We start from the raw sequence: 26,838 nt of genomic DNA, 5'->3' as shown, positions 1-26,838 counted from the left end.
TCAAGCCTCTTTTGATCCCTGCTTTACAAGTCCCTCTTTCCCTCCCAAATTAAAAGCATAAATACAGCTTCACATCCACCTTTGAGGAACAGCTATACTTACATATTTGCTTTGGCTTTCACAAGGGTTTCTTACATAAAGCTAGAGGTAGAAAGACGTATGAAAACACTTTTCCACATATTCTATTCTTTCTGATGTATGAAAAAAAGAGTCTTTTTAGCAGCCATCATCATCATGCATTTTAGTTGTGGTGATTAGGGGGAAAGAATACAAGTAATATTAAAGGGTGAATTAGTGGACTGAAAGAACAACTGCTACTCCAGAGTTTCCTTCCTAGGAATAATGTGGAAGTGGCAGCACATAACCTGGAAGCAGGCAAGTATCGCTTAGAGTCTCGGCCTTTGTTGGCTTTCACACAGATACCAAAACAAGCAACTTGCCTTAAACCACAAGTCAACCAAGCAAAAAAGCCTGTCTCTATTTGCACTGCACTCTAACTGGCTAAAGCAAAACTCTTGCTAAATAAACATTTTGAAATACTATGCAAAACAGTAAAATTAATACTAATCAAGGCTTCTTAACACTAATTTATAAGCATCACAGGAGAGCTCCCTCTCCTGCCCCCAGCTTTAAAGATAAATTCCTTTCCAACTATATCTGGTGTTTGTAAGGTGGAGAAATCAGTCTCGCTGATTTTTCAAAGACAAATTTCTTAAGTGTTTCCCTAAAGTACTTTCTCATGAATTTGGATACATAGGGCTTTTGTTCCTGACTACAGGTTGTCTCCATAAGTAAACACTCAGTGACTACTGAGCTATGAATTACTGTCCACAAGAAGCTGCTCGCTTATCTTCTCAAGCTTTCATTCATTGAGAATGGGGGATTATTGTCCCCCCACGCTCAAACAACACCCAGATAACTGAACAGCATCTAGATCCACCACTGGTGGTGGATCCTCACTGTTACCATCCCTGAAACCATTCCAACAGCCAACAGTTAAAGTATCTGAAAGAGGGAGAACCAAAGAACCACCCTATGCCAGGTTTTACTGAGCGACGTAGGAGTGATTCTGCACATAGGAAACTATTGCTCACTCCCCTTTCTGCAATTCCAGGACTGGGCAGTTGCATGGGGAAGTCCTTGCATGCCTCTGTCACAGATAGTCTGAAAGGTTATTTAATTCCTAGATACGGCCTTTGGACAGGGTACAAAACAAGGGCCTTTGGTTAAAAGCTGGACAGAATTGATTTCTCTGACTCTTGAGCCTAAAAATAGTGCTTTGTAGGTACAACAGCATATTACAAAAGCCTTTGAAGAGGACCACACGATCCCTACAACYTTGAAAAGGGCAAATTTAATACTCATTTTTACCCCTTCCTGTTAAGCGGTAACCTTTCTTACACAGGATAGGTGYGTTTTTGTCTTTGGAGCTTCTAGAGGATAATAGCCTTACCTTGGAGCAGGTTCACTGTGAGGATGCCCACTCTAGTGGCTGAAGCTCCAACAGCTGAGTCCTCCCTTCCCATTGGGGAAGAAGGTAGTATCCACCAGTCCAACAGAAAGCCCGTGGCTCCAGAAGACCAGAGCCATCCGGCTGCGGAGCAGGGCAGAGCTCTCGCTCTGAKCCCAAGAACCTCCTACCAGATCTCACGGGCTTGGAGCAACGCTCGAAGCGCTCATCCGTGCTGGGGGCAGACCTGCGAGAAGCGCCACACCTGAGAAGACAGAAGATGACAGCCTCAAAGCTTCAGTAACAGCTTGCTTTGGACAGTGAAGAGAGAAAAGGATGAACTGAAAAATGCTACTTCTACCTCACAGAAAATCAAGATACTAAGCAAAATAACTAAGATACCAAGCCAGGGAGGAAAATCCTTAGGTCTGAGATACTGGCTGGCACTTAGTCTTGGAGTTTTAACAACACATTTTAGAGCCTCAAAAAATCCCACCACGTACAGCAGGCATGAATCACTAACAACAAACAAGAAGGGAGGCTAAGTATCAACCTCCCCCCCCCCCAATACTCCTGCCTTTTTTAAGCCAGGAAGGCCAGGAACTTGAGAAACATCTTCTACCACGTAAGATGAAACGTCAGATCAGTCTGAATAAAGACCATCTCAAGGGAGAAATTAAGAACCACATAAAACTCCATTATGCACAGCTTAAGCTTACTAACATAGCTAAACTCTAAACTGGATATGAGAGAATTTCAGTCATTACCTAAAAAATGAAAGGAACTAGTGTCCTTATCCAATCTAGCTACTAAGCCACAACTGAAGTTCTTCCTACCCTGCAGATGTTAACACAGGCATCAGTCTTCTCTGAAATCCCTCTTCTGATTTTCTTTATCCAATAAATTAAAAGTACACACTAAGTGACTAGAACTGTTAGGCAGCAGTTTATTTGTAAGCACAGCATTTCAAAATCTGTGCATTTCAATCACTCCTCAGTCAAGCAAAGCACCCTCTCACTATTTATTACACACACTTTCAAAGAGATAAGAAAAATATTTATCTAGTTTTAGGTAACTCAGTTTCTGCATTTTTGATAAGGACGCTACTTTGGTTAGCTGGCGTCTTCCAAGCGTTAGTGCCTCTCCTCCTTTCCTTCCTGTTCCGTACACGTAGCACAGGCCTGCAGGTCAGAATCCACATGAACACACTGCGTGCAGTTTTTGATTTCCTCGATTCTGAAAACGCTGAAAAAGCAAACAAACAAACAACTCCAGCCCTTACTAGATATACTTGAGGTTGTATTTACACATTTCCATATTTCTTGCTTAACCTCGTGAATTTGTTTTTTTCAGAGTCACTCAGCATTTTCATAAGGRATTCAGTGTTTGAGAGTTTGTATGTGTTTCTGTATGGTTGGACTGACATAGCAAAATGACAATGAAATTTAAAATTTAATCTTAAATTGCATTTTTTCCATTTTTAAAAATCAGCCCCGAGAGAAAGTAGCAAAACTCCCAGCAGGTTGCTAGTTTTCCTTCCAGTGCTTTAGCATCACTTGAAAGGTAGAGCAATCACAGATGCYCACATTCTGTTCACTACAGAACACGTATACGCATAGGACATGCATATGTTTTAAACTGTCAGCATAACTGAAGCGAGGATTATGCAAAACTGGGTAAAACAAATTCTCAGATTTACAAGTCTTTGATACACTGTGCTCATCACGCCTCCAAACGACTGGGTATTATCGATAACATATCGAAACAAGCAATTAAAGTTTCAAAATCTTACCTGTAAATTCTAGTACAAATAGTTTCAGCTGTTCTACTTGTTTTCTCAAAAATAACAAATTTATCTCCTCTGAACTTCTCAATTGTAGGAAGCAATTTCAAAACAGTAGCTTCATACTTTTTACATAGCTGACAACTTGTCAGAATTGCGTGCAAGGATTTTAATGTATTAATGCCGAATACCATGTATCTAATGCCTGTCAATGCATTACTCCTACTATTTGGGTCACAGATTCTTCATTTATAAAATACACTATTTATTGGAAATTGACTTTTAAGAATATTTTAAGTACTAGGAGTAYTGCAGTGCTCTTAAAACCTGGTAACTGAAGTTAGAAAGAGAAAATGAAAGACTATTTCAACTTGAGTGAACTTTTACAAACCACTTAATACCTAGATGCTACTTATTTCATTGCTCTGTTAATAGTGGTGGTGTGCAAATATCTGAAACTAAAAGAATGATAGTTTTTATCAGGTCCAACAACAAGATTTTTTTTTTTTAATAAAATGAATGATGAAAATTTCATGAATCAAAAACCATTTAATTGAAAGAGGTACAAGCAAATCATATTTTTTATATAGATTTTATCGTATCCTTTTTCTTTTTACTCATATTCCACTTACATTTGCTGAAAAAATAGATCAAAAATAGACAGCACTCATATATTCACTGAATATGAACAGACAGCTTTGAGTTAGAGGTATGATCATTCAAAATGGAAATACAAACAAAAACAAYCTTCAGATTGACTAATTTGGCCGATTATCTCACAAAAGGAAAAAAAAATTGTCAAAATACACAAAGCAAGTCCAGGTAAACATTTAAAATTTATTAAACTTTTTGGTCAAAATAATTGAACAAGTATGTACAATCCCATTGTATTAGCTCTATTATGTATTTCAGGAACAAGGTCAAATCTAATGCTTTAATGACCCAAAGTTCCACATTTCAAGATTTGAAAATAGCGTCACAACCAATATACAGTATAAGTTTTTTTTTTTTCTTTAATTTAAACTTTATTTGTAGAACCTCAAAGTTAGTTGTACTTACTAGCTTACTGTGAACAAGAGTGGCATTCTATGGACATTAATTGAGAAGGTACGAAAMGAGACATTTTGCTCTTGCATATGCATATCTGATTTAGTAATCATAATACACCTTCATTTTATTAAAAATGGAGTGTAAACCACACTTCTGTAGTTCCTCTGGGAATCTCAAAGGAGATAGTTTTTCCAAGAAGAGTTTCTTATTTGCAGGCACATTTTACAGACTGTAACTTCAAGCTACTTGATGCTATTAAAATGTGTTGCAGTACTTTCAGGAACAACTTTATACCCATGCTAGTCTAGAGTATAGAGAAGATTGATAAATTTTAGGCCCTCTTGGAGAAAAAAAAAAGTACCTAAGGCTTTAAAAAAAAAAGTTAGCAATAACAAAGATACAGTAACAAATGCAGGAAACATCAGCTTGTAGTCTCAGTATTTTCTGACCTCTTGGTCACAGACCTCTAAATTTAGAGCACACTAAAACATAGTAAGCTGTGTTGTTGCTTGGCATAATCAAGATAGTTTTTTTTTGCTGGCTTGAACTGCAGTGTGAAATACAATATATTATGCCAAATATTTAAAATAAAATACATCTTCAAGACAAACACTAAAAAGGTTAAAAAACATAATGCACATAAGGTATGTCTCTAACATTGAGAGGCATCAGAAACTGAGTTTTTCCTCTTCAAAGAAGAAATTTTCTTAAACATTTTGTTTTCCTTTCTGTGCAAAGCGGTCACTGTCTATTAAGGCTGTGGACATCTTTATACTAATCTTTTCAATYTCCTACTTGGTATGCAGATGGTATTTTACAAAAACAGTGCAACTTAAACTAAACAACAATTTTATAGAAACTAAATTTAGAATTTGAAATACTACATAAAAAAGGTTCAATTAGTCTGCCAAAAATCAGTGTTTTGCRACAAACATTGTCAAATCTGCCCAATTATTTTGCACAATCTCAGTACACGCAATAAAAAAATAAAAAGACTGAATACATACCTTCGAATTTAAAAACACATTTTATAGCTTGTTATTTTATTAAGTGGTTTACACCAGAAGGTGCGGTTATAGATACAGTTGGTGAGTAAATATTCATGGAAACCTGTCTACGAACCCAACTCAAGACCTACCTAAGTGCTCAAAGGTAAAAACACCTAAGCCTAGATACAGGCCAGAGGAGGAATGTTTACAGGCATTAAGCACAATATATGTTTCAAAAGGCCCAAATATTACAGCAGAGAAAGAGCGCAAGAGATAGAAATTACATTTTTATGACAAATTTTCTTCTCAGGTGTTCAATTTTTGGTCTATAAACTGGAAAGGAAGGCTCAGACTTAAATAAATACATTTGAGTATTGGCCTTATTGAGCACTGTCCATCAGTTCTGCTTCTAGAGGGTTKCTCTCAGAAAATTGCAACTCACACTCCCTATACCCACTGAAGGCAGAACTACACTGTGAACTCAAAAACCAGGCCAGATTCTCTCCTTTATCTAAAGGGAAGTAAGTGCATCAACGTTCTTCACTGGTAGGACAACAAGGCCTTCTCTTTTACAGATAAACAACTGAGCTTAACTATGCAAGACGACGACTCTGTCCTCAAGTAAGTCATCTTTAGTTAACTTTGTCCTGGAATATATACAAATTATTGGTGGCAGCTACAGCAATGATATTCTCCATGGGATGCCATGCTGTATGAAGAATCTTCTTGTTGAAGTCCAGACTGTCAATGGTTATTTCATCTTTCTTTCTTTTACCACTTGTACACACTTTACGCGGCTTTAAGACAGCACGAGGTTTGCTACTCTCCCTGGATGCTTCTAAAGTGATATCTCGTCGTGTGTTCCGGTCAAACATTCTGAAGAAATTGTTGTAAGATCCAGTCATGATAGCACTGTTTAAAAACAGAAGAGAAGTCTGCTATAATGAAGTTTCCAAAAGTAATATTCCATCACTGTCTTCTCTTACACACRGTGACTGTCAGATCAAGTTCACAGTAAAGTGTATTTGGCATTACACTTCTTTCCCCTCTATCACATGTACCTTTCCTCAACTCTGTTCAGACTTTAGTACTGCTCCCATTCCACTTTTTCTTCAAGGTCTTGCCTTGGGGTCCACCCCTCCTTCCACCAGTATTCAGCAGCACCCTTATCCTTAAGGTGAAAAAAGCAGGCTTTCCTATTCCCATTTTTTTTTTTTTTTTTTTTTTATCCTGCAGCACTGGAAGTCATGGTAGAAGCAAAGGCCTTCAAAAATAGCTTAATTTAAGTACAGGATCACTATGCAAGTCCCTTCCTTTGAACAGTACACATGCTGACCATGAACACACAAGTGCATGAATCACAGAAAAAAACTCCTTATGTGAATATACAATGTAGAGCTTCAGAAACAATTTGGACTTGCTATACAGTACTAAACTTGCTTCTGAATAAGGCAGAACAAATTTTTGCTTTTGAAAATGTTTTCGAATAACTTCCAATGAACTGCTTTCTTGTAGCTTTCACAGAAGTTTGAAATTTAGCCTTCAACGTTCATTTTTTGTCTATATAAACACTCATCCCTACCACCTGAAACCTGAAAAAGCCATTTTCCAAAGGCAAAAATCCCACTGATTGTTAAAATCTTAACCACCTCAGTCGTATCATCTTATTTGTTAATACATATTGTTTTTACTACTTTTTTTTTTTTTTTTTAATCTAACGACTAGGAGCTGATTGAGGTACTATCAACACAGTGTTGCTCAGGTTGTACTAGGGAATACACTGAGGGGGAGAAGTTTTTTCCTTTTTCAAAGGGAGGAGAGCATCACAATGTATGACAACTTATATTCTTACCGTATGTTACATAACAAGATAAGCCTAAACTTAATGATACTTTGACTTTCTTTTTCTTTTTTTTTTTTTTTTTTTTAAGTTGACTGGAATTGCTTGAAGAAAAATTTAGAAATAAGGGTCACTTTCACTGCATTTTAGCAGAGTTGAAGAACATACCGCATTTTATATTTTTTCTATTAGATACAGTAAATATTTAACTTCTTTGCTAACTTTTTTTTAAAAAAAAAAAAAAACAGGACTGATACAGGATGATTATCTCCTCAACAAAAGAAAGAAACACAATTCCACTACTGTTATTAACCGTCAAGTAACAGGTTACTTGACTTTAACGACCCTGGAAGCCATTTTCCTCTTCTACTTTTATATCCAATTTAAACTAGAGCATCCTGTTTTCCAAAAATTTGTTCTCTAAATATTTGTTCAGATTTGGATACATGCTTCTCTTTAGCCACTTGTATCCTGATACTCACAACAGTCAGTTTTCCTTAATAGAGTTTACTTGCCAAATTAGCACGTAAGTGGCACGTAGCAGTACATGCAATCTCAACCATCACTGCAATAGTGATGTAAGTAGGTTTCACTTTGCTTGACTTCCCTGATCACTGTCCTCTTCTAAAGCATTTGGTAAATCTTTTGTTCTCCAAAATATGATAGCTTTAGATCAAAGCTCATTTCACAGGCTGATCCTGTTACCATCAAACTAAATGCCTTTTCACTGAACAGGCTTGCAAGTATTTGCAGACAAGTCACTGTTTTAAGTATTTCAGATATATTCAAAAACTCCTATAAAAAAGAAAAATCCCCCAGACAGGCCAACATGAATTATCCAGGTATAAGAGTTAGATCTGCCACAATTTCATCCAGAGGTTCTAAATGCATTTTAAAATGCATTAACACCCAGTTTTACCATATCTACTAACAGGAAACACCCCCAATTTGGGTCAATAAAACTGGCTTTGCTATACGATTACAACACTTCCACAACTTGCAAATAAGACAAACAAGGAGGTTCGATCAGATGATCTCCAGGGGTCCCTTCCAACCTCAACCATTGTGATTTCCATTGCTCTGAACAAATAGTCACCTAATACAGTTTTATCCTCTTCAGTCTATGGGAAGACTGAGAAGATTTAATGTATGAAACACTGAATGCATATTCTTGTATACCTCTAAAAAAAAAAAAAAAGAAAGAAAGAAAGAAAAAAAAGGTGAGAGTCACATTTCATGGCTTATGGCTTTAAACAGAAAGCCCTGACTATATAAAGCTTCAACAATGACTCAGAGATTAGAAACAAACTGACAAGCAAAAATTTATTCTACTCCTGTAACTTGAGACTGGAAGACTGACAACTGAAGTCTTCTGGCAAAGTAAATTCATCATTAAAGCTAAGGACTTGTTATGCGTTTCAAGACTAGATAACAAATTTCTAAATTTGGGGGGATGGGACAAYTCCCCTAACCCCCAAAGACCTTACCTATCAGAACCATTCCAGCAGCATTCAAACTTGTCAAAGATGCAGTCATTTTCATAAAGGGAACAAAGCTTGCTTCGAAGATACTCATGAACCTTTTCGAAACATTTAAAATTGTATTAGAGAGCTTTAGAAAAAAAAAGAAAAAAGGGGGGGAAAAAAAAGACGATTTAAGAAAATGTGACCATCATACTTGATATGTCTCTACAGGCCTGTTTTCCATATTGAGATCCCATACTTTAACCGAAAGGTAGTCTCTTGTCATCATGTATCGACCACTGTGACTGAATTTTACGTCAGATATCGATGATATTATTTCTGAGAAAAATGATCTGCTGCTAGGATCTTCAGGTTCTTCAAAAACTACAGATAAAAGATACAATTACAAATGAAACCAACACAAAGTTCTACAGCTTCCAACATTTTTCAGTACTTACACAATTTTAAGTCATTAAATTAGTTTCTTATTAATATAAGGTTGCTGTTACATAGTCTTTTAAAACAGTCTTTCTGAACAATGTTAGGCTTCTAGTCATCAGTTTGCTAGATGCCAGTCTCCAACATACTCTCAAACAGAGCACAGYATCAGCAAGCTATAGGGCAGAGATCTTAGAGAAAAATGAGAGAAAAAAGTTAAAAAACAGTGCATGGGTACAACAAACAGTGATCTACAAATTATCAACAGAGGGGGGAAAAAACAGCAGCAACCTCAATGCAAGATTTATTGCATGACCCATATATTTTGGGACTGATGTACTTTTATTTACATCCAAATAAAAGTTGTATAACACAATCTATTGAAATGAAATATTAGTATCAACAATTGAAATGCAATTGGTATGGTTTCAGAAAGCAGATAAAGCAATACAATATTTCAGCATCAGTAATCTTTGAAGTCAATGCTTCATGAAATAAGCTATTCAGAACTAGTTTTTAAACAGACCCTTTTAAACAGGAAATTATTCAGTGAAGAACAGTTTAAAATAAGTTTTAATAATTAAGTTTTAAGAACTAATAAAATAACTAATTTTAAACAACAACTTTAATTAAGTGAAACCAGCTTAGCTTTATATATCTCATAAAGTACAAATATTTCTTTCCACCAACATAAAGTCTTCCTCTTCACTATAGAAAGCTTACCTGCAAATATCARTATGGTAGGCCACCTTACAGGAACAGTAATACAAATAAGCCACTACTACTACAGTAGTGAACAACAAAAAAATAGGCTGTGTGCAAGGCATTGGTAGTTTTCCTTATCACTGCAGTAMATAGCTTTCCTCACCCACATGAGTTTAGGTGGCTCAGCAGACTGAGAATGTTCACATTTCACCCCTTCAAACTAGCTTCAAACTTAGCACRTATTCTTAAGATCAATTCTATCCCAGGAGGTGCAAATTAAACTGATGCTGGCAGCCTCAGACCAGTTCCTAATGTGCAAGGTGAATAAACTGCCCTGAACTGGCATTTGTTAAGCAGATACCTTTGAGAAGCACCAAGACTGAGTCTGGACAGAAGACAGGTCTCACTGGTGCCAAAAGCACTTGTTCCCATCAGTTTATGATGCATAAATGGGCAAACAGGAGCAGAGTCAGATGGTCAATTGTTTCATGCTACACTTCTGCTTGTTGATGGCCTAGAACAAGACAATTAAAATGTTCCATTCTACAAAACTACCACCCCTTACCTTGTAAATTCTTTACCAATAAGCAGAACTTGGTACGTTTATTTATAAGCACAATACCTATACAGTCTATCTCACACCAAAACAAAAAAAAAAATGCATACTAACTCACATTTTGAATGCCTATCACAGAGGGCTGAAGAACGCATATCACAGAGTCGAATAGTTCCTTTGCTACTACTGTAGACAAACACGTTACAGTGATGAGGGTGGAACTCTGCAGCAGTAATCACTTCTGTCAGTTCCTCCATGTTAGCAGGCTTAATATCTACAATATCTGGGAAGGTTTCGGTAAAGGTAAACAACATTTTACATTCAAATCAGTTCTAGTAGAGAGTTATTAAAAGTTAAAAATGCCCTAATTCTCTGTGCTAGATTTGGCTGTAAAATCTTGATTTCTTCTACATGCAGTCTGCATAAAGTAAAAAGGACTCAAGTAGATTAAAAAAACCTAGATTTTACAAGTCAATTTTAACATACGCTGGAGACAACTGAGGAAAAACAGAATGATGATCTACATAATGCATCCCAAAATAAGCTAGATCTATTCACAGAAGCACAAAGAGCCAAGAATTAATTAGTATTTTTCTTATAAGCTCTTTATTTGCACAGTAGTAACAAAAAAAATTAAAACAGAATTAAAAGAAGTTAGCCTCYAAACTGCCAAATAAGCATCCAGTAAGATTAAGCTCTTATGCAAAAATCTTATAGACCTTCTCAAATCAACTTTTTAATGCCTTCTTACTGAAGAATGAATATACACTACCTCTCCATTTACCTAAAGCTTTAGAAAACTCAAGTATGATCTGTTTATATTTCTGCAACTGTTATTTTAATGAAAAATTTGCAGTGTACATACTACTACAGTTTTAGATTGGCAGGCTTGGAAAAATCTAAAAGACTTTCAAATCATTTCTACCGTTAACAATATTGTTTGCCATGGAAAATTCTTATTTTGTATTTTAATTTCTTTAAAAGAAGTGTTATTTTAGGCAGTTAACAGACCGTAAACTTTGGAAAACGGATTTTACAGTAACACATTACCTACTTTTCATCTTTCTGTTCTTATTAAAATAGACTCTGAACTCCACAAATAAAGGATGAACCTCAGCTGGATGGACCTGAAGGGCCTCAACTTCTCTTTAGAAACTGAACTACCTACAGCATTTCTATCAACAGTTTTCCACTGAAAGAAGGCTCAAACTCATGAATGAATGACAGCATCCAAAGGCCTGCTTTCCCTGKATTAAATCTCTAGAGATTAGAATATAGGTTTTTTAAATCTAGAGTCAAACACTTATTCTGATTAGTAAAATTAAARTGAGTCTATTAAACACACAGATTATATGTGCTCCATGGTTCATAAAGGACAAAAAAAAAAGGATACTAAAACTTCTATCTGTGATTTCTAAATGCCATAGGTTAATTCTTAGGTCATCTGCAGAAAGGTATGTTTCATGATCACTATTTACTGAAATAGAGTTTATGTGATAAGTATGTGCATTTGCAAATATCCTTCTGGGACTTGCTTCCACCATTAGGTCCATGGGTTTCAGTATCGGCACCTAAAACACAAAAGGACAGTCAAATGTGGCATAAAAGTGGACTTGTTTCAGAAGACTAACGAACAGACTCCATGTGTWCCAATTTCAACTTGCTGGATTCCCTACCACCACCACTGATTTTCCAGCAGGAGCATACATTTGTCCTAGTTTTTCATAGAACCACAGAAGTTCATCAGCCCAACTGCTAACTCTGAGTTACAAAATACAAAATACTTTTCCTAATGGGAAACACTAAAAATAGAACTTGAGATTTCTTCTTCTCTAAAATATAGTTCACCTAATTCTAAACATTTTTCAAATTCAGAGCAAAAAACCAATTTAACAYACTAACACAAAACCCCTGACACAGACTTCCACAAAAGTTACCTGTGAAATACAGAAGTTTTGCACTGCTTTCCTGTTGAAGGATGTACATGTTTATRATGCTATTTGAGCATGATGTTAATTTAAAATTAGGACTTCTCCCCTACCCCCAAATTAGAGGGATGCTTGTGAAAAGAAAAGTCAGCAAAAAATCCCCGTAACGGTTTATTCTGAACACTCAGTTTGATTTTATGAACTTGTGGCCACTTCCCCCCCACCCCACCCSAACTAGCTAGAAGGCAGACACAGTTTATTACGGTCAAGTGGACTAAGCTTCACTCTAGATCCATCTCAAGTCTTATCACTGACAAGCAAATGAATAGTTTAAGATTGCCCGTGGTCATTCTATGCTCTTTTAGTACATATAGCTCAACAGAACACTAACTTTCATCATCCAAACAAGAAAAAATTATRCGTGTCCAAGATCATCTGTCTTCCTGAAACAAAAAACACATTATCCAAGAGCTCTGTAGTTGTCTTCACCATGTCTATCTTACAGTTAATTTATATCATAAATGGTAATGATTCACCTTAATGAGTGTTTATTAGGCAATCTTCATATCTCACCATGAGTGTTCTTAGCTCTTAGCTCCTGTTCAGTTATGAAATTAAAAATGCATTAATGCACATCACCAGGAATAGTACTATCGTATGCCCTGGTCTCTCTCTGTGTAAAGGATGCATCTTTAAAATGTTTTTTCTTCTATGACTCTACTTTCTTATCAAGGAGTGAGGATTATATATCTGTATTGGAATAYGCAAACAAAGGCCATAAGACCAGCTATATATACACACTACAGATCCCCAAATCCTGGTAATTCTAATATATGAAGGTAACTCTAGGTGAAGGAGAGCTCCTTCCTCTCCTCCAATCTTTTCCTCACTCTTTGTTCATTCTGTTATCTTTTCTTGCAAGATGCAGTATCTGGCAATGTTTGCAGCTCACCCCAATCTTCCTCTTCTAGAAGGATAGCAAATTTAGAAGACTAACTTTTAAGAGGGAGATTCTTGCTCTTTGATGCCTTCCTCCCATTCTGCTTGCTGCTTCCTAAACATATTCAAGAGCTTAAAACATGTGAACATACATTTCTTCAGTGATATAACCAACACCATGGAAAAYCCTGAAGTCATATTCTGGACTCTCTATGTTTCCAGATGAGTAGTCTGCTCCTACATAAGGCCAAGGCTGTAGAAGCTAAGATTTCATCTCTACCTAATTACCTCAGCCCCAAATGCAATGGCTAGATTGTTGGAACTGTATCTAATTTATTTCTTTGTTTTTAGATATTTAATCTGAAGACCATATTAGATCTTAGCTCCCACATACTTGAGTAGAAAGACACCTTCCAGAGGAACTGAATGCCCTTTCCCAACATGACTATGCATTAGGCTCACATATACCTAAAGCTGCAGTTCTGTATTTAAAGAAAGAAAACCTAAAATCCCAGCAAATGTCAATAGCACCATAAGCTCTGAAAGCAATGAGAATCTTGGTTTAATTCCTATTTATAGTAAAAATCATTATTCCATTTCAGGAACTCATGCTTTAAATGGTGCCAAATTTGGAGCACTAACTCTATACTAATAAATCACTACAAAGGTGGTGATGGGGGAAGCCCCCAAAGCAAAACATCGGCATACATTAAGTTTCCCAAATGCTCAGAATTGACCTGACAAAAACCATCTTCAACTTCACTGTAGAATTCCCAACACTTGGTTTAAATTTAAGTCTCAYTCCTAGGAAAAAAAAACACCCCAAAAGTTAAATACAAAGCTAAAGAAATACTCAACAAAAACTAAATTATCAGTACAATTAAACCAGAACATTCCCTAAATTCACATAGCCTACACTTTAAGCCCCCAAAATGAGATCCTACCTGCCRGATTCACCAATCCACACTCAGGAAGGGTGAAGGTTAGGCTGGGTGCCTACTCTTCCTCATCAGTGGCACAGACACTACAGCACTATCCTCTACTGGTATTAGCCACAGTAGAGRAGAGAAGACAGGATACAAAGGGCCTTTGCATACTGAAATAAAAGTGCTCCCTATATATGTGCCACACTATATTTTGTGAGGGAAACAGGCTTCATCCTAAACGGAAAAGTTTAAGCAAAACTCTGAACAAGTTTAGTAACTTTCRGCACCAAGATAACTGAATCATATCAGCTGAATCTGCTCAAGCATCCAGCAATGTTTCATTCAGTTGTGGCTCACTATACATAGCATTTTAARAATCTCAGCTGCAAAGAGGAGATGACCAAAAATGTATTATATGTTCTTCCATTATTTCAGTTAATACTTTAAAGCAGCAATTTCATTCTACTTTTAGCTGGAATAAATAAAGTTAYTGTGGTTTATCATCCAACACCTCCCATCCTGTAATGGTCTGCATATTTTGTTGTTTTGTGTCAAAAAACAAAAACAGTAGAGTTTGACACTCTTAGTCATAACAAGAATTTATATGGCACAAAGTAAAGAGAAATTATTTTTCTAGACACATTAAAGAATTTTATGATAAATTAGTGTAAGTTTTTCCCTGAAACATTATTCTTATTTCAAAATAAACATGGCTACGAACATGTGTCAGAAGTGTACTTTTTTTTTTTTTTTTTTTTTTAATCACAGTCTATTGGCATACTCCTCAGGTATAACTAAGCCAGAATGACTAGGTGTAACAGGTTAGATTAACTAGAAAGTACAGACTGACCTTTTATTACTACTCTAAATATTGCACCAAAACATTTTAGGTCAGAATATCTCCAATCTGTTAGATTTTTACAGCTCTCAACAAGTCAGTATATCTTTTTCTACAGTCAATTTGAATATACTCAGGTGAACTAATGCTGTCTCTAACAAAGTGTTTTAATTGAGAATTTAAAATTCAAATCTATTTTAAATACATTAAGGTGCTCCAAGAAAAGCAAATTGGAAAGCTAATAATAAAATACTTTRGCCATGGAGATCTGTCTTACGTTTTCCAAATCAACTTTTTCTTACAGGTATGTCTTTATAATTAAAGATCTCCRTTTTATAATGGTTTTCAGTGTCCCTGACCAGAACATCATTTCTGATCTACACATTTCAGATGACAACTTCGGCAGTACAAAGATAAAGTAAATGAGAAAAAAAAATTAAAGAGCATAAACATACCCGTAGTGCTGTGATTCTGAAAGGATCCCTAAGTCTTCCATCTTCATCTTTTAAATTATAACCTTCGGCTCTTTTATCCCTTTCACTTATTTTCCATAATTTAATAGTTTTATCTAAAACCAACAAAAATTCACATCCTTGAAATAAATTAAATTCAAAATAAATCAGTAAATAACAGAGTCAGAGTGGGTATTATTTCTTTATCTAAGTGCCCATTGCTTGCCACAAAAAAGCCTCCCTGGAGTCCTTTGAACRTGATATAAAATACAATCCTTCCTATATGTACTACAATGTATAATGTAACAGTACTTCATTTGTACTGTTTAACAGAACTGGTGCATTAAAAAAAGAAAAAAGCCTAAATACTCAAAGGGTAGGGATGGGAAAACAATAAAAGTATCAGCGAAAAGGAAAAATACAATACAGATAAACAGATTGCATGTTCAATCTACTGCAACGTTTAGTTTGAATAAAACACAAGTGTTCACCTGAACAATAAGGCACTAAACTTATCATTCATTGAAATTACCCTTCACAACGTAAGTGTCACACATCAATTATGAAAATTCATTAGAGCACCCCGTACTGACTACCTAACCCATTTTAAATAAAACAAATACTAGGAAGAAAAAYAAACAAGCAAAAACACACACAAAACCACTACATCCTGGGAAAACATGAATCACTTGTAACTATCTTAAGTTACGGAAAACCAAATTTGTTGTAAGTGTCTGCTAGGAGASAACTACAGGCAGTAACTGAGAGTAGAAACTTGTTCCGTTATTTTAGGATTCCATGTCCAAAGGCATGTACTTCCCAGRTCCTACTAAAGGAGGTCTGTCCAAACACAGAATGTAAGTATAGATCTCATTCTTGGTTTATAGGTACTTGGAAACAAACCTCTCCTCCACAAATCAAAGTATTTTTAAAGCATTTAAGAATAAAAAAGAAGAGTTTAAGATTGCTTCAAATTTAACACGAATTAGATCAAAGAAAGACTGTTTTAGATTTCAAAGKACTGTACATAAAAATCATTCTTGCTTGTAAAGTTTTGTATAGCAGGAAATACATCAGCACTTTTATAAGATCATTTAAGTACAAGCGAAAAAGTGATCCAAACTCTTAGGAGCAATGCTTATTCCTCTGACAATAAAAGCAAGTGTTTCCATGTACAGCTCTACATATTAAAGCTTGCTCCGTGACACAATAAAATGAAACAGTCCTAATAGTCATAGCACTGATTTACCTATTAATTCTTTAACTATTTTTATTTCTTCTAGTATGATATTAGTTAAAGAAGAGGTGGCATTGCAACTTTCCAACTTTAATTTTTGCATTGCATCTACATATTTTAGTATCTACAACGAAAACGCTACAAGTTACTACTTTTAATGCAACTGTTAGTTTTTAAACCTTGGGCTCTTCTACGGATGCACATGTTTTTGTATTGGAAAAGCAAAAAGAGCACTGTAACCATAGTGTTTCAATTTCAAATGCTTATCTTTAAAAATACATCTGGGATCAAAAAACTGCAGTCATCCTAATTTTGAAAAATCAGCCATGCTTTCAGACTTCTACTACAGTTCTCCACACTGAAAAACCCTTTATATGGAATCCAAACTAAAAGACAGAGTAACTGGATATGTAAATTGATAATGTGGGCAGCATATCCACAGAACAGAACTATGCCTATTAGGTTGCTGCTTCACTACAAATTTGTGGTAAGTCAGTAATCTACAGTATTCCAATCAAAACATTTTACATAAAACTAGAACCAAGAGAAGATATTAGAACAGTCCCAAAACACCCCCAAAATCACAAATGGATCAAGGGCAAGATAATATTTAAATAAAGTATAAAAATTTTTTTTTTTGCAAAAATAAAGCGTCCTTACCATTTGTAGACAGCAGGAAATGAGCAGCATTCTGTTGTGGTAACCACCTAATTTTATTAATTTTTTCCTCAATTTCTAGACTTTTCAAGTAGTCAAACTCAGGTTCATGACTCTGAAAGGTACTGTAAACATTATATTCTCCCCTAGAATGAGGACGGCTTTTATTCTGAAAGGAAACATAATATTTCTTGAAACTGATGTTACTCAGTCTGTTAGGAATTGTACATAAAACTAATGACTGGAAATTGTAAAGTAAGTGTCAACTAGAAAGCAAGCTTATTACAAGAGATCTTGATAAATTTGACATTTTTATTCTATGACAGTATCCAGTTAGCATCACTATAATGCACACAGACTCACTTTTTTAAAAAAAAGCTTTATATATACATAATAGAATATATTCTGTGATTAAAGTACTTTTAAGATGTATGTTGTTTGCAAAGGCATTCCCATGCTTGTTTTGAAGACTTCTATGACTACCAAGTTGTTTCAACAAAATCAGTGCAAAGAAGCTACAACCGAAGTCTTAAACCTTCAACTCAAAGATATTAGTTTTCCCACTTCACTTATCACCATACCTGTCCTTACTCAAAACTCACACCTCTAATCAGAGATGTGGACATAATCCTCTGTTTCCAGACTATCAAATGTTTAACTACRCTATGTCCTATGTCCTTAAATGATTTTTTAAAATCATGACTACAAAATGTCACTGATAAAGGGCCAGAAAGATAAAGCACTAGAACTGGCTCCTCTTCTACTCTCCAACAAACACTGCACACAGAAAAGGTATCAAGGTTTATATTTAAGCTCTGACAACCTTTCTTATAAAAATTTTAAGGGAAGAAACTACTACATTTTCATCTATGCCTTTCTATAGTGTTCATCATGATGTACTAAAGATTATTACATAAAAAGGCAAACAATGTTTCCCTTGTAAAACTCAAGGATAACTTTCTATTGTTCTCATTTGGTAGATGAGGTACACCAAGGAAAAGATCAAAATCACAAGTACCTCAAATCTGACATTTCAAATCAGTGATATCTAGTTATTTGGCTTTTCAAGTAAGTCAATGCTAGATACGCATTTATGTTCGTGGACCACCTACCACTCTCCTCCCAGAGAATTGTGTGTGCCTGGAACTTCTGAGGAAAATGGATTCCCTATAAAACACAATGGGGAACCACTCACTTGAGTGGAAGCAAACCATTTGCAAAGACATGCAGGAGTCAGTTGCCCAGGAAAAGCCTATTTTGCACACTGACTGATGGTATGTTACAGTAGGAAAACAGCAGTGACTCATGTAATTAAAGACTGCTGCACCAACCTAAGGCTCCAAAAGCAACCTTTGTTCTGAAACTTCCTTACACTTACATGCTTGATTTTTCAAATTTTGATAAGGTTATTTTGGCCAGTTTCCTTCTGCTGTCTCTCACAAGCACAGAGTTTTAGTTAACTATACGTGAAATTTTGTAACTATGCTGGATTGTTATTAACCTAGTCTAAAATTCAACTAAAGTAAAATTTTACTTCATTATGCTTTCAGTATTATTTGATTAGATATTTTTCCTCCTCTCCAGTTCTGTAGTTTTGTACATGACATGACATGACTACTTTTGTATTAAGACACATATCCTTGCCCTGTTCTGGGTTAGGACAGCCRAAGTATGTCACCTTGTGTGTGAAGAAATCAAAACCTATTACATGAATATGTTAAACTTATATCAAGACAGTAAGCAGCCTGGTTTCTGAAGTCATTTGATCCCAGGAAATCTATTACTTCTTTCAATAATAATAATAATAAAAAAAACTTGAATTCTCTAACTCCTGAATGGGATATAGGTGGGGAGAATGTTAACTGAATGCTGCAGAGTTAATGGCAGTGAACTAAGCACATTAACTTACCAGCTGCTAACACACAGTGCTTAGAAAGTCCATAGCAATTAAGTTAGGAACAAAAAATGAAAATGCGCATGTTCAGGTGTTGGCTGGGGAGCAGGAAAGAATTATTTTATATGAACTGCAGGGAGAGGTGGGCATATGTTCCCTGAAGACAGTTGAATATTCCTATATGAAAAGTCTGACTTTTCTAAAACTTTAAGGAAAAGACTTGACAGCTAGGTTTTGACTTACAGAACAACTGAGCACTAAACAGCTGAATGATAACCAATAATAGTTCCACTCTAAACAAGCATGAACCAGCCAAAGACYCTGAGCAGGTGGACACTTTTGACCTTGATCTTTCCTTTTGTTAAATCTATACAGCAGACTAAATGATACATGGGCTATGTGGACTATGAGCTCTCAAGATGTAATAAAAATAACATTTCAGTAGCTTTTTCAGAAACAGTATTTTCATTTTACTACCTCTCAAAATCCTTACTTGAAAAACTGGTAAATCACTTTCAATAAGATGTTTTTATAAATGGTACTATAGTAAAGATGAAATGCAAAATATTGAGCAGCTGTTCATTAGCTGAGCATCATCTGAACCACACAAGAAAAGTGCAATTCTGCCAGAAAAGAATATAACACCTGAAGATTAGTATGCTTCAGGCACAAAATGCTGAATTAAAATTCTGTGCTCAACTTTGTTTTTTTTTTTTTTTAATGCAAGAAAAAGGCTCAAAACCAAAATTCTCATCAGCTCTTCAAAGTAAAACATAAGCATGCTCCTCAGTGGCAGGAAAAAAAGAAAAAGACACATGGAAAGTTCAGTCTTTAAAGAAAAGAAATCAAAGTTTCTCCCAGCCATGATATGAGATGACAAGTATCTGTCTGCGTAAGGCCYAGTCAGTAAGTCAAAAATTTAGTGCACTCTTCCAATACTGAGCTTTATATAGCCACAGTAGTGTATAATATATCTGTGTTGATGAACAAGCAGAATACAGTACAGTATTATCACACAACTGAACAGCATTGTAAGGATTCAGCTGAAAAGCCACATAACTTTGGGAGGGGAGATGTCTTCGACCCTCTGGGTTTARAATGCCCAGTGTTTCTGGACAAGTAGCTGCTCCCACCGTTTTAGAGACATAGGTTCCTAAAACACACCAGATGGTTCACAAATTGAAGAATTAACCATCTTTTCCTGTTCTCCTTGCAGCTTAACATAGTTCTCCTTCATAAACTTGTTTTCTTAAACTGTTTTCAAAAACATTAGTATTTATCTTAAATCAAACTGACCCTTAGCATAAAGTTTTGGAGAAGGTCCACAGGCAATTCTGCAAGATGATACTAAGCACATACATAAAGTGGTCATTTTTTTTTTTTTTTAGGTGGGGGTTAACATTGAACTCAGTAAGTTGATTTGGCAACAGGCAAATCGTTAGAAAATTGGGTAATTTAGGGTTTTCTGAGAAAACTATCAAACCATTTAAACGTTGCAGCATGAAAGATGAAGTGAGACTGTGCAACACAACAGCAGTGTAATGGCACTGTTATTTTTCACRGCACTGACCTCTTGTTCCCTTTGAAATATAACCACTCTGCCACCTTTGTCTCCTGTTGCAAGAAGATCACCAGAGTAATTAAATTCAACTGTTGAAATAATATCAGCTGTAAACAGAACAGAAATAAAACAACACTGTAATGTGCAAAGCAAATCAAGATGTTTCAAGACTTGAACACAAAATTACTCAACTTGTAAATCAAGCAATTCTGCTGCATTAATACATCATTGTATCCAAAGATTACATCATATTTCAAAGCCTATCAATTTTTCTAATGTAAAACATTTTCTCAGTTTAAGTGTTCTTGAAGTTCGAGGGCCTTCGATCATAGAAGAGAAGGCATGTTGATTTAAGAATCTAAACTATGTATTCTACTGGAATTACCTGTTAACAGTAAACACTGATATACGTAAGAGTTGTGCCTGTGTAGCGCTTCCAAAAATAAGAATCATATTRGAAGAGTTCATTTGGTATACTACTCTGGAGTATCACTGCAGCTTAAACTGATCACAGTAAGGTTGGTATGTATCTGCCTTTCCCATAAGCTGAGTATTTATGCAGTTAGTTTAGGAAACAAAGCTGGCCAAAAAATAATGATAATGAAAAAAATAAAAAAAGGTAAAGAAAAGTTTGACAGTTAAGCTTCCTGAGCCAACTCAGTGCAGAATCATCAGCACTTATACAACAGATAAGAGAAAAGGATGATGGCAAGTGAAGAAATGACAGCAAAGGAAAAGACTGCAGGAGGATTTCCAATTCAGACGGACTTCAGCTGCCTTGGAATCAAACCCTGGTAATGACCAGCATTTATTCACCACCAATGATGTATGCTCTACCGCATGCCAGAAGAAAACTTTGGAGGTGGCAATAAAGAAATAATTGGCATCAGACAACCTMCATCCAAGAGAAAAACTAATTAAGGGCTATAAACATCTGTCAAGTTTTAAGCATGGGGTAAAAAATGAACAATCGAACAAGAAACCCCACACATTTTGAGAGCATAAAGTTGTAGTAAATGTTTTAATCACATTGTTGTTGGCAAGTCATGTAAATATTCACTGTATTAGACAAGCAAAAACAATTTGTAAAATTGGAAGTATTTCACATCAAAATCAATACAGGAAAGTAACTTTTCATCTAGTCTCTGAAACTAATKGATGTGTCATTTTTGATCGTTTTCATTTGAACCTTAAATTTCTTTGAGTAACTCCCCCACTCTTAGCAGGCAGATGTTTAGGCATTCTAATCTACTTTCTCAATATATCATACATATTTAGATTATTATCAGATCCCCTTCATACAGTTGCTTCCAAGTGTATAGAGATCTTTTGGGCAGGGGGAAGGGTAGAGGGGAGAACACCAAAACCAAAATCCCCAGCTTCCTACAGATTTATCCCAACCTTCAAAATTATACCACTAATCTGCTTCTGGACGTGTCTCTCTATAAAATCTTCTACATCTTTCTACAAAATGTTATAACAAGATTCAATTTTGGTAGAGAATGTGATAAAGGCTAATCCAGAATCTTCAGCAGACTTGCTTAAAAGAGACCCAAAGCAAGAGAATAAAAACGACACTATTGCTGCATAATCTGTAATGAAAAATCAAGTCTTTCTCTAATCAAATTTTCAAAATTAACTATACTTCTAGGTTTTAACTAGTTCTCTCTAGAATACCTCTCCCCTCTGCAAATTGCTAAAACGGATTTACAGCAATAGTTACATACTGAAGATTACATATGATACAAAGGTTTCACTTGTACTAAATGATCCCTTACTTTAGAAATTGCCTTAGTATTACGAGCTCCTTTTARCATCTCACCAATAAAATCTTAATACATAGTGGTRTATRTATATATGTATTTATACCTACATATATATAAACACATAAAAAAAATTCTCATGACACCATATATAGTGGTACAATATGTTTGCTCAACTCAAAGATATAAATAAAAAGCTATCTATTCCACTTACCTAGAAACTATGTACCGCAATAACATTTTATAGGCATTTTTCTTCACTGAGTCTGTGTTAAAAATTAAAATACCTACAAGAAGTTTAGATAATAATACAAGATCTGTCAATCTRCATGCAAATGGGACCTCTGCCCCTCTCTTTAAAACATTAAAGAAAACCCAGATTATTGGTGCATTAACATCTGCCCTTCCTACCCTGCAAGCAAACCAAACTGAGGAGATAAGACAAATTGAGTTTAAAATGGCTATGAAGAGACTGGGATCACTGTTTGGCCAGTGAATTCTGTTTGCACTTTCTACTCCAATAAAGTCAAAAAGAATATACAGGTTATATTGCATATTATTTGWACCATTTTTTTGATAGATTTTCTACTCCAAAAACAGAACAATTCTGTCTACCCTTAAAGCAGATATACTATTTCACTTGTCATGTTTCTCTAATTCAACCACAGATACTCAGAAAGGCAGAATGGTAACGCGTACACAAAGAGTGTATGAACCGGTCCATGCAAAGCTTTCTGTTAATTGGATTTCTTTTTCCTCCAAGAATGAAAGCAAGCTTCTTTTTTTAAACATAAATGACCTCATATGGCACAAGAGATACTGCATCAGAAACCTTACACAGGACACATGCCTACAAGTTTAAAATGATCAGTGAATGAGATAGGCATAGATGCCATACGATTGGTTAATGCTAGAATTCATAGATATATTGAAAATTAGAAATGTGAGTGATCCAGTTAGCTATGTCTAACACAGTCAAGACAACAGCAGCCTTTCATCCCCAAAACAGCATATTTGAGCAGCTGTAACCCTGGGAGAGTGTGAGTTTATTGAACTCCCAGAGGAAAGGAAAAGAAAAAAATAAATCATCTCTAAGGAAAATTGCTGAATCCACTGGACAAAGTAAAAACCAAAGTTCTAGTACACCTACAGAAAAGTTCTACATTTTTTCCCACTATCCTAGAATTTTCAGCTGAAAAACTCATTTTTCCTTTTCTTTCCTTTTGATGTACATTTCTCCCTCTTCCCCCACCCCCCAGAACTGTCATCCACATTAGAAAGAAGCTGATTTAAAATATCTTAAACATTACGAGTATTTTAAACAAGGTCCTTCCACTGCAACTTGCAGAGTATATGTGTATGGCAATCTTGAATATGTTTTAAAGACAACTCAAGAATCAATCAATAATAAATAAATAAATAAAAGGAACTGTATATGGCTAATATCTGTTGGGCCTCAATACTGACCCAGATTATACATTTGCTTTGTGCCCAACATATGCCTGAACTATGTGAATGTAAAARTTATAGCTCATTATAAAATCTCTTAGCCAGTCAACCATTTATAGTTATGAATACCAAATATCTTGTTATAAGCAAAGAATTTAGGAGCTAAATGAGGAAGCTAGTATGCCCTAAACTAGCTAGAAGAGCTATATTAATTCAATTCTACTCTAAGGTGGACTATAGCACTAGAATAAGAAAAGTAAAACTCTTGCATCCCATGTGTGTGTGTATATATATGTATATTATATACACACACACACACACACACACATATATATATATATATATATATATATATAAAATAAGTTTATCAGGAGACACCTCAGGAAAGCAGAAAACCAAGGAAAACAGAAATGAACAGATGAGGTACTCAATTCAAGGTGCAGTGACTTGATAGAGTAAGTTTATGATATTTTCAGTACTCTTCTCAAACATTAAGTAGCCCTTAAGTTACAAAAATTTACCACTAGTAAAACTACCATTCCACTACCATGAAATCTGAAAGCAATTCATGTATAGTTCATTTTTACTCTGAAACATTAAGCTGTCCTAGTAAGAATAAATCACTCCTTAACATATGCAATTATTTCAAATAAATGAATTCATAAAAGCTTCAGAAAGTAAAAAAGATTAACAGTTTCTCCTACGTATACTACCCAAGTATTTATCGACTTACTTGCTCAGAATACACTAAATACCATTTTTGCTTTAATGTGTATGAAAGGTCAACATTACCAGTCTGACACAGCTCTTGCTTACTAGCAGTGCTAGGTGTCCAAACTGAATATTGGGTTCCCTTATGCTAAGAATTGCAGAAAAATGCTAAAATCCAGACACTGCCTGAATTCTACGGTTTTAGGGGAGAAAAGAAAAAAGCAAAAGATGAGAGGGTAAACAAGATGTACAGATAAAATGATCATGGCAGGGCATAATGTCCTTCTTTCCCAATWGACTCCCTACTGAAAAATGCTGTCTGAAACTTTAAATGCCGCTGAAATGATACACAAAAATCTATTACAAACATGCTAGCTGGAAATAGGTAAGTGGAAGTGGCATATTGGCACAAAACAAGAAATAGCTGAGGAAAGTGCAATTAGGAAGAGTTCACTTGTGGGACAAACATATGTGAATTGCCACCTGACTACACTGCGGCCACTTCAGTCAGCAGAAACTGTCCTTTTCACCCACGGATGAAATAGTCCTTGGCATGCACCACCTGTAAAAGTATTACTGGTGCTTACTGTGGCAGCAGTATGTGAAGCACAGCAATCAAAATTAGTTCTTTATGTAGCAGAAATAGAAGTTTAAATTTAAAAYAAAGTGATCACAAAAAAGAATACAGTTTTGAAAAAGGATACAGAAGATTACTATTGTCATGGAGCTGACATTGACAAGCCATTGGAGAGTGCCATTGGAAGGAGAAAAAACGCACTGAGTACTTGCCTCTTACCTAATGTTTGAGGATTTCTTTAATCTCAGGAAAACTCTAGCTTTTGTTTAAAGTTTAGGCTATTTTTTMTTTAAAGTTTACAAAAATCTTAGCAGCATACTTTGCTGACCACAAGAACTGGTAAAGACTGTCATAACTGTTGTGTGTGTGTACTTTATCCAAGGTACCAAGAATATGATAAATTAACTTTTTAAAAGCACTAATGCTTTTTTTGACTGTTTTTTTAAAGTATTCATTAACAACACTTTTTCCCTACAGGAATGTTTTATTGAAGCATAATGAACCCTGGAGTAATTCCATCATTATTCTCAGCACTATACTGTTTCAAAAGTGATAAAATTAAAAAATTATGAGCCTAAAGGTAAATTGCAAAATTCACTCCCAATCAATCATTCTCTGTCTACTGCTCAGCCTGCTTGATCCATCTACATCCACTCTTTCTTTCTATGTCACCTTAAAACTTTTAGAAAAAAAACAAAGCAAGCCTTTGCAGGTTCTTAAAGATCATGTTAACTTCAGAATTTTAGAAGTATTTTTATTATGTYTCAAATCTTTTTCTTATTATGCATACAAACACCAATCTTATTTCCCAACAGATTATTTCAGCCTTTTCTTCGTAAMAGCAAACTACCTTAGAATGAAACGTGCAAAAGAATGACAAGAGATGATATATCATGTTATTTCATCATGTTCAGCATCATAATGTACTTCTWATGTACTTATACTGTACAGAACACTCCTGTGATTATGTATTATGTGGAAATACAGGTATAGATCTTTGTCCAACTTGCTTCCCTCCTTTTATGTCCTACAGTGGCCAGGATCCTCTACTCTGGAAGCAGCCATGTAAACTAGCAGCCAAGTGGTCTTATAAACCATGGAGAATAGCAAAATTTATGGTTTTACAATAAAATATTAGTCTGGCAATATTTGTTTCTTTCTTGCCACAASAAATTACATTTTGGGCTCACTTTCAGAAAACAGTCCTAACATATTCTGCATGCAGGGTAGGAAACCCTCAGCCATTTTCAAAGCTCGTTAATTAAAAGCACTGTAGGGAGAAAATGCTGGCAACTAGATTAGGATTCTGTAGAACCTCCCTGATTTAATAGCACTGAACACCTCTACAGGTAGTAAACACCTTCCCAACATGTTAGAGAGCTAAAAATAGTCATCTTTAAAATAATGCAGTGGAAGCCATTCTCAGTGACTCAAAAGCTTTCATAAGCCTTAAAATAAGTTTCAAAATTCAGTTTAAATGATCCAAGTCTTTTAAAAACCATTGTTTAATCTTAATCTCCCCATATCACAAAGTTCCTGTCATTATTCTGTCAATGTTCTATAAATTTAGGCCTCCAAAGTTTCCAGAGATAATTTACTGGGGGGGGGGAAGACTGAGATTAAAAAAAAAAA

At 35.3% G+C, this 26,838-nt stretch overlaps 1 protein-coding gene across 1 annotated transcript in view; it reads right to left on the bottom strand.

Annotated features, from left to right (window-relative positions):
* Positions 1–4,050: 4,050 nt before the first annotated feature.
* Positions 4,051–26,838, bottom strand: part of PPP2R2D (protein phosphatase 2 regulatory subunit Bdelta) — a 31,816-nt gene continuing 9,028 nt past the window's right edge. Inside the window, exons 3-10 of the mRNA XM_085299797.1 lie at positions 20,716–20,813; positions 17,255–17,420; positions 15,361–15,473; positions 11,668–11,845; positions 10,393–10,557; positions 8,790–8,959; positions 8,600–8,691; positions 4,051–6,184 (exon numbers count right to left, since the gene is read on the bottom strand). Of these exons, the coding sequence (XP_085155923.1) occupies positions 5,905–6,184; positions 8,600–8,691; positions 8,790–8,959; positions 10,393–10,557; positions 11,668–11,845; positions 15,361–15,473; positions 17,255–17,420; positions 20,716–20,813 (1,262 nt within the window). The 3' untranslated portion in view covers positions 4,051–5,904. The remainder of the gene's footprint in view (positions 6,185–8,599; positions 8,692–8,789; positions 8,960–10,392; positions 10,558–11,667; positions 11,846–15,360; positions 15,474–17,254; positions 17,421–20,715; positions 20,814–26,838) is intronic.

The sequence above is a fragment of the Rhea americana genome, unplaced genomic scaffold, assembly GCF_003343005.1.
Source record: "Rhea americana isolate MKP2758 unplaced genomic scaffold, rheAme1 scaffold_154, whole genome shotgun sequence".
NCBI lineage: Eukaryota > Metazoa > Chordata > Aves > Rheiformes > Rheidae > Rhea > Rhea americana.
This window is presented reverse-complemented; position numbering and strand designations above follow the sequence as displayed.